Genomic DNA, 9,116 nt, shown 5'->3' with positions numbered 1-9,116 from the left:
CAGGAAAACAAACTCAGGCTAGGAAATGGGAGATGGCCTCATGTCAGAGGGTTTGGGCATGTGTTTCCAGCTCTGATTTTATACCTAAAAGGTTAAGGCAAAACCCTGATTTCCACTGTTGGCTGTAATGGAGCAGCAGTGGCTTCTCCTGAGGCAGCGATAAAGATAAATGATGCATTCATTTGTGTGATATATTTGGACATAGGATTCTATAAATATATTCAATTATCAATGTAGTTTGTCAAGTGCCTTCTGAGTGGCTGGAAAACAGTTTTAGGAGTGTCTCTGGGTTTCTGTGTGGATCCAACTCTTCAGTGTAGTGTGGACCCATTGCCTAATGGGGCAGCAGAGATTTGCACGACCTCTCTGCTGAAGCCTCTAGGAAATGCTGTTGCTGGGAAAAAATGTGCATTTTTGTGCTTCTGAATATGAAATTGTTCGGGTGACTCCTGTACGATCAGATTCCTGAACTGGTGAAGCTGAAAACTGAATAAAACCAGCTGCTCTAAAGGCTGGCTGCTGTACTTGAAAAGACAAAGCTTTGAGCTGTTTTCTAGGAGTTTTGGTGGTTGGGTTGGGAGTTTTTATTGGATGTCCCTACTTCTCCTGATGCTCTTCCCTTTTGTCTGCAGGTCTGGGCCCAAAGAAGACAGCCATCACTGAGGTGAGATGTGTAAAGCTGGGTTTGTCAGTCCTGTGTTGAGAAATGAGAACACAGAGTTCTAGGAAACTCTACTGCCTGCCTTTTCTGAGCAAAACTGCATTTCAAAATATTTATAAGATTACTACAAAATCTGTATCTGTTATTTCGGAGAAATAAAATTAATGGCAGGTCTCTGGGGTCCCTTCATTGCATCAGTGCAGCCACAGAAGGGATGTGGGGGGATTGTGCCCATCATGTGGCCAGTTTTGGCTGTGTGATCCATGATGCCTCTGCATCAGTGACTTGGGGGCACCTCTCCCACACCAGCACCTGGAGGTGGGAACTGGAGAGTGCATGCATTGGGCATCCCCAGGCCTCTGTGGTGAGTCTTACCTGTCGTTGTTACTGCTTTTAATGAAGGGATGGGACTATTTTCTGGCTAAGAACGATTTATTGCTCAGATGAACATGTCTTAGAGGCTGTGAGATTGTAGAGGAGCAGGCAGTCAGCCATAGCTCAAAGTAGTCGCAAGCTCTTTGTTACAAGACAATAACTCACTTTCTATATCAACAGACAGTTGCCGCAGGGTTTATTTTGCTTTTCTAACCTATCACCTTTACCTACTTCTGCTGCACTGTGGATACTTCTATCCAGTGGGCTATTATCACACATATACACATATGCTTCTTATAACTTCTAAACTCTTAACTTACTCTATACAACCACACCCCTACATTATAAACCCTTCACTACCTTACCCAGTACAGTTTCTCACTTACTTAAGGCATATTCCTACTTACAGCTATAGAAACATAAGTTCATGTTTTTTCTGCTTAATGTCTGTGTATTGTATTTTTACATCAAACCCAGCTTCTCCCAAGGCTGCAAATCAAACCTTTCCATGTCCGTGGAAGTTTCTATTTTTCTTATTCCCACACTCACCCACTGGGAGTGAATTGGGGAGGCTGTGATTTTTGAAGCCCTTAAACAGGGGAACATCTCCAGAGACTCATCTTCTCTTGTAGATATTCCAGGTCACAGGTTCTGAGTCACTGTTACCTTCTGGAGCAAAACTCCTCACAGTTGGCAGCAGGGAATCTAGTAGGAGGCTCTGTGCCTGAAAGCTGTTCCCTGAAACCCACACTCATGGTTTAGGGCATCATGTTCAAATGATTTTTGTTTGATCAAATGTTTTTATATCCCCCATCCCATTTTTCACCTGTGATGATGAGCATTTGTATACATGAACAGCAAAATCTCCCCAGAAAATTGCCTGGAATGTGACACTTGATTCTTTTGTACCTGCACAGGAATATGTGTACTGGGAAGCTCAGCTGCTGTGGTTGCATCATTCAATGCACAAACAGGGCCACTTTTTCTTGCCCTGGAAACAGCCACAGGCAGAGCAGGAGACTGGAAGAGACTTTTGTCACTGCAATTCCTAGGATGGCAGTCCCGTCCCCTGCCTGTGTCTGCTCATCATGTTGGGAGGATGATGAAGAGCCACTGGCAAGGCAGGACAGCCCAGCTGGGGCTTGCATGGAGTAAAATCCAAGGGGTTGGTGGAAGGAGAGGCTGAGCTGTGCTGCTGCTCACAGCTGCTGGAGGGGGAGTGCTCAGAAGCAAGGCTGGCCCTGCCAATAAAATCGGGTAGGAAATGGGATTTTTGAAGGAGAGCTCAGACTGCCCCTTAGTGTGAGAAGTACGAGCAGATTGACCAGAAATAACTGCAAGCTCTTGATCAAAAGCTCAAGTACAAAGAACTTCTTAGTCTGAGCAAAATTATCCATTGTCTGCTGGAACAGTTGGTTTGGAGCTGGGTCTGTGCAGAACTCAAGAGGGACAGGGATGGAACAGTGTCACTTGGGAGATGACCTTGGATCTCTGCATGTTATTCAAAGGAACATCCAGAGCTGTTCTGCAATGTAGCAACCCCCAAAATGGTGCTGGTCTCTAACCAGCATTTCTAGCTGTCTGGTGGGCTCCAGGATCCATGGGGATCAGCTGGCAGAGAGCTTGGGTGTGGGTGCAGTGGTGACTGGTGGTGGAGCCGAGAGTCCCTAGGGCTGCAAAAGGAGCTGCAGGGAACTTCCAACACCTGGTTACACCAGGCTGTTAAAGGAGCAGCCACAACCTGCTACCTTCTGGGTTGGCAAAGAAAGGCCTAGGCAGACTCAGAGGTAGGAGAGGAGAAGGGGACAGGAGCAGGTTTGTTGTCACCCTGAAGTGCTGGCAGTCTATAGCATTTCTGTAAACTTCAGAACTTGTGGAAGAGACATTCCTGTGGTTCACCCTGTGTGGGCTCAGCCTTGGAATTGTAAACAGATGAGATCTTGCTTAAATGGATTATCTCAGTGTGAGTGGGGCTGGGCTGTCCCCATCAGCTGGCTCTGATCTCTCCAGCAAAACCCGAGGTGTCAGTGTGACACCTGAGGGCGTGGGATTTTAAGAATAAGTCTCTGTGGCTGTTTGATTTAATACATCACTGTTTTAAATCAATGGGAACTGCAGTCAAGCACCAGGGGAACCTTGGCAGCTGGATCTTTTCCGAGCTCGGCGTCTTCGCTGAGGGCTCTGCAGCGAGCAGTGGGGGTGTCAGGTGGAGTGTTGCTATTCTAACTCATCTTCAGGGGTGGAGGTGTAATTCAAAGAGCTTCAGTTTCACCTGTTGGCACTCTGCAGGGTGTTCACCATGAGCCCTGTGTGCAGTACAGTGTGGGAGTGTGGCTGTGCTGCTCTGTATGTGCTTGGTGGCAGCTCAGCCTGTGCCCTGACTGTCCCTGTGCTCTCCTTGCAGGGCCCCTCACTGCCAGGACAGCCAGGCCAAGGAAAGAGGATTGGTCATCGAAGTGTGGATGCTTCTGGGGAAACCACCTACAAAAAGGTTTGGGTTTGGGGAGTGGGGGATGGCACCCAAGTGGGTGACAGGCTGAGAGAAGTTCTGGCCCAGTAGTTATTAATCTGGTTGAGATTTTTATGCAGCACTCTTGGACAGCACAGTCCTGCAAATAGCAAATCTGAAGCCCTAATTGATCTCTTCAGCAGCTGGGTAAACTTGGTTAGCAGCGTGTGGTGCCTGAGATGACCACACAAAAGTCACAGACATGACTGTGTTGTAACACAGGGGATGTTATTGTTATTATCTGCTGTGAAATGCTCACTGACTGCTCTTTTCCTTTTGCCAGACCACCTCATCCACTCTGAAGGGGGCCATCCAGCTGGGGATTGGATATACTGTGGGAAATCTGAGCTCCAAACCAGAGAGGGATGTCCTGATGCAGGACTTCTACGTGGTGGAGAGCATTTTTTTCCCAAGGTAAAGGAGAAGGAAAAAAATGAATGCATGAATTACTTCTTTTCTTTTCCTCTCACTGATTTTTCAAGAGAGCTTCCATCTGTCTTTAGATCAGAGTTGCATGCTCTGAATGTTTTAAATCTGCTCCGTGATACACAAACAGAACAGTGGGAAGTGTTGGAATCTGCAGTGCACTGGCCTGCAGGGAAGCACAGTGAAGGATGCAGTACTGTGCACTCCAGTTTGTTACCCTTCCTACATGCTTGTCTTCCTAGCTGTCCATCTAGAATTTCTTCCACAAAATTATACCATGTTTTATATGGAAGCAACTCCTTCTGGGAGCTCTCTAACTGTGAATAAACAAAGCTCATAAAAGTTATGTTCTCTGTGTAAATATATTCTGCTTGGCAAGTGGTTGTTCCTTTAATCTCTGGAAATAGATTTTGGCAGATAGTTTGAAACCTGTTTTCCTGTTTTCCTACCACAGAAGAAAGGTGGTGGTTGTTGTTCCCAAGATGTCTTTTTGCAAGGCTCAGTGCATCGGAAGCACAGAGTAGCTTTGGTGTGACTGTCCTTGTGTGGTGAGTGGTAACAGGCTGTGCCATGTGTGTGTTCTGTGCAGCGAGGGCAGTAACCTCACCCCAGCTCACCACTACGCCGACTTCAGGTTCAAGACCTACGCCCCCGTGGCTTTCCGCTACTTCCGAGAGCTCTTTGGGATTCGTCCAGATGATTATTTGGTATGGATATATTTTTAGATTTTGCTGTCTTGTCCTCCTTTATTTACCTTTACCATGAGGGTGGTGAGGCCCTGGCACAGGTTGCCCAGAGAAGCTGTGGCTGCCCCATCCCTGGGAGCGTTCCAGAATAGGTTGAATGGGGTTGGAAGAACCTGTTGTACTGGAAGGTGTACTGATGCCTTCCAGGGGGTGGGATGAGATGGGTTTAAGATCCTTTCCATCCCAAAACATTCCATGATTCCAAGTCTGAGTTTGCTGAATGGCAGCTGCCAGCCTGTACTGGAGGGAGGCCATGCCCTGCACACAGTGTGAGCTGTGTAAGCCCTGCAATGGGCTTCCCTCTCTGCTCCTTGTGGTAACAATAACTTACTGTGTTTACAAGCCAAAGGAGTTGTGTTCTGCTGGGTGCGACCCTGTAATGTCCCCTGTGACTCTAAGGACAAAGATGGGAATTTTTTCTTGTGTACTCACTGGAGAGCTATGTGAGTGTAATTATTTTAATCATCTTAAAAAGACACAATAAACCACAGATTATTCTTGTGCTTCAAAAGCTCCTAAGAGCTGGAAAGGCTGGTTTTCAAATACCTTGGAGTACAAGCTGTTGGGGTTTCGAGTGCCCTGTGATTGAATTTGGGCCCTTGCCTTTATGTGACATCCTGTTCTGTGTGAGCTGGAGAAGGAAACACATCCATGAGTGCACATCCTCCCCTTTAGGAACAGCCCTTTTTGTGTGACTTCACCTGTAGGTAGGGATGGTCACAGCTGAGGACCTGCCAGTGAAACAAACCTGTGCCAGGGCCTGGTGGGAGGGTAACAGGGATCTCCTCCTGTGCCAGCCAAGGCAGCGCTGCCTCATGGATGAGTGTTCAGAACTGAGGACAGGCAGGGAGTTTGTCTCAGTTGCAAAGGTCATGGCTCTGATTTGTTGTTTCTGCTTCTCCTGACTGTCTCTTGCCTGCCACAGCAGCAAATGCCTTTAATTATGCATGAGATGATTAGCTTGATCAGGTCTGGGATTGTTAATCTGTGCAGAGCTGAAAGCTGTTTTCATTACATAATGATGAGCATTTAATTTATTGTTCTGATCACCTCCCTCTCCCCATCTCACTTCTCACTGAGCAGTTCTGTGATCCTGCCCTGAACCCACCTGACCCCTGCACTGTCTGGGTGGGCACTGAGCTAAAATGTGCATCTGCCTGCCTTGCTTTCTCCTTTTATTTCCTCTGCTGCTGGGCAAGTCCTTATTTGAGGACCTGTTTGTGTCCTGATGACCAGATGTGCTCTTCCAGTTCAGGTCCCAGTGCAGAACTCTTTGCTGTGCTTGAGCAGGGCTTGTCCCTTTTCATTGCACACCTGGGCTAAGATCTGTAATGTGTTTTTAGCAGGATTGATGGAGTGAGGTGTGGCTGTAAAAATACAGCCAGGTTGGATGGAGCCTGGAGCAACCTAGTCTAGTGGAAGTGTCCTTGCCCATGTATGAAATGAGATGAGCTTTAAGGTCATTTCCTGCCCAAACCATTCTGGGATTCTGTGAATCTGGCACTGACTTTTGCAGAGAACAGGGGAGCACAAGGCCAGGGGAGGCTGCTGAGAACAGCCAGTGTGTTGTGTTCCCTCCAGCACAGTGATATCTGGTTCCCTGAGCAGGCTGTGGTGGCTCCTGGAATCCTCTGTGCCCATCAGTGTGTGCTGGGCTGTGCTCAAAGAGCCTGAACGTGATACGTGCATGCAGGCACAATGGGAACAGATAAGATGTCATTATGAAGGCTGGATGTTCCTGGAAGCAGATGATTAGTTGGATACTGAGCAGTTGGGATGCTCTGAACTGTAATCTTAGTCTCTAATTATAAATTGTCCATCAGTTTGGTTGCTCAGACCAAACCTATAATGAAAATAGTTCTCACTTGAGCTTTGCTACCCCTTAATCTCCCAGGGAGATGACATGATGGGGAAGGCCCTTGAGGGCATAGAACTCAAATCTGCAGTAAATGGGGGATGAAGCATCACCTTGTTTTCTTTTTCTCGCCAGTATTCGTTATGTAACGAGCCTCTGATCGAGCTGTCCAACCCCGGCGCCAGCGGCTCCCTCTTCTATGTCACCAGCGACGATGAATTCATCATCAAAACTGTGATGCACAAGGAGGCTGAATTCCTGCAGAAGCTCCTTCCTGGATACTACATGGTGCGTATCACCCAGGAGCTCAGACCCAGCTCAGCTTTGTCATGGCAGAGCATCTCACAGGGCATGTCCTCCACCTGCCCCCATGCCAGGGACAGTGTTAGCAGCATGTCATGAGCCAGTCCCAGAAGCACAAATCCTACTGATTATTTGCAAACTCTGTGGGTAAACATGAGGCAGATAATCGTGCTGTAGTTTGGAGGCATATTCTGGCCTCAGAATGGCTTCCCAGATGTCTGCTTGTGAGTGCCCTTTTCCCAGAACTAGTTCATTCCTTTTTCACTTGGCAGAGTTCATCTGCCCAAGCCTGCATTTGGGGATGGCTGCTGATTGCAATCATAGAATAGTAAAACTCTTAAGTTTGGAAAAGACCACCAAGATCATCAGGTCCAACCTTCAGCTCAGCACCATGATGGTCACCACTAAACCTTGTCCACAAGTGCCACAGCCACATATTATTTGAATGCTTCCAGGAATGGTGACTCCACCACTGCCCTGGACAGCTTGTTCTAATCCTTTACAACCCTTTCCATGAAGAAATTTCCCCTAGTATCCAACCCATACCTCCCCTGGCACAACTTGAGGCTATTTCCTCTCATCCTGTCCCTTGTTGCTTGAGAGCAGAGCCCGACCCCCACCTGGCTGCACCCTCCTGTCAGGGACTTGTGGAGAGCAAAAGGTTCCCCCTGAGCCTCCTTTTCTCCAGGCAATAATGCAACCACCCTGGTTTTGTGGGGAAAGCACTGCTGTCCCTGAATCTCTCCCATTCCTGCTGTGTGACCATTACTCTGAGGATTGTCCTGACTCCCACTGGCAGCAATTCCAAGCTGGAGGCCCCCAAGGTACCAGCCAGCTTTGCATATCAGTCTGGCAAGGCAGGATATTGGGACCCAGAGACTTGCATTGGGTCAAGTAAATTGGACCCAAACCTGCTGTTCTGGTGTAAAAACCTGGAGCTGTTCTCCCTGCACAACTGTGCTGGAAGTTCCAGATTTATGGATGAGGACTCCTGACATTCAGTTACAACGACCAGGGATTTGTTTGTTGTGAAGATGCCAAGGAGAAGGGGATGAGGAGCAATGCTGCTGCCCCATCTGTGTGCCTGGTGCAGTGTGGTTATGTGATCCTACATTGGTTCTGTGAAAATCCTTTCCTCACTCAATATTTACCATGGAAAATTTACCCAAGAGAGGCAGGTTATGGGATGTCTGTGTGTGAGTAACAGCCAGGCCAGGAAGAAATTGTTCCCTGTGAAGGTGGGGATGCCCTGGCACAGGCTGCTCAGAGCAGCTGTGGCTGCTTCATCCCTGAGAGTGTTCCAGGTCAGGTTGGATGGCGCTTGGAGCACCCTGGGACAGTGGAAGGTGTCCCTGCCCATGGCACAGGTGAAACCAAATGATCTTTACAGTCCCTTCCAACCCAAACCATCCTGAGATTCTGTTAATCACTTGCTTTTGCAGGTGACACATTCCTGGACAGGATGAGTTTTCTTGGAAAGCACTGCCTGTTGCCTAATGTGTGTGGTAAATCAGGTGTGGGGTTTTGAGTGGGAATGGAGTTGCACTGTTAATCCTGCCATCATCAGTCAGTGAATTAAACTGAACTTACCTGTCTGATGCAGAGTTCTGAGTGACCTGTTGCAGCTTTCCACTGTCTGTGGGTTCTGTGGTGCTACCCCTGATCACCCTGCTGCTCCTGAAACCACCTATGTCAAAGGAGTCAGGGAAAGGAAGCAGGGTGGTTTCATCCTGAATTACTTTAAAGCTGTTTCCATTTACCTGCCTTCATTACTTTTGGCACTCTCCAAGAGGGCTCACTGCTGTGCCCAGGTGGGTGAGCTGAGGGGAATGAAATTTTAATACAATCACGTTTCTGCTGTCTGTCAGAACCTGTCAGGTCTGTCTTTCCTGCCACAGTGTGCAGAGAAGTTCTGTTTCCTTCCCAAATGTGCCCAAAGCTGAACAAGCAAATCCTGCCTGTCATGTCATTCCTAATTATTCTGCTGCCTAAAAAAAGGAGATGACAGCAGAACAGGATATCCGTGCTTTCTGGTTGACTGCTTTATAAAGCAACTCTGCAACAGGAGGAAAACATTTATGTTGTTTTGTTTAAAAAATAACCCTGTCCATGGTTTATTCTGGGCTGAAGAACAGTTCTTGATTCTGACACTGGTGGAGAGATAAAGAGAGCTGTTATTTTTAAGCTTGAAGTTCCCACTTATTGTGTTTATTTCTCTCCCAGTTTGGTTTCCTTTTTTTA

General features: G+C 47.5%; 1 protein-coding gene across 1 annotated transcript in view; it reads left to right on the top strand.

The window, feature by feature from the left end:
• Positions 1-625: 625 nt before the first annotated feature.
• The window catches only part of PIP5K1C (phosphatidylinositol-4-phosphate 5-kinase type 1 gamma), a gene marked incomplete at its 5' end in the record, with an annotated part of 26,731 nt that continues 18,240 nt past the window's right edge, over positions 626-9,116 (top strand). Inside the window, 5 exons of the mRNA XM_014309610.2 lie at positions 626-664; positions 3,441-3,527; positions 3,829-3,959; positions 4,561-4,678; positions 6,708-6,860. Of these exons, the coding sequence (XP_014165085.2) occupies positions 626-664; positions 3,441-3,527; positions 3,829-3,959; positions 4,561-4,678; positions 6,708-6,860 (528 nt within the window). The remainder of the gene's footprint in view (positions 665-3,440; positions 3,528-3,828; positions 3,960-4,560; positions 4,679-6,707; positions 6,861-9,116) is intronic.

This window comes from Geospiza fortis, unplaced genomic scaffold (genome assembly GCF_000277835.1).
Source record: "Geospiza fortis unplaced genomic scaffold, GeoFor_1.0 scaffold254, whole genome shotgun sequence".
NCBI lineage: Eukaryota > Metazoa > Chordata > Aves > Passeriformes > Thraupidae > Geospiza > Geospiza fortis.
This window is presented reverse-complemented; position numbering and strand designations above follow the sequence as displayed.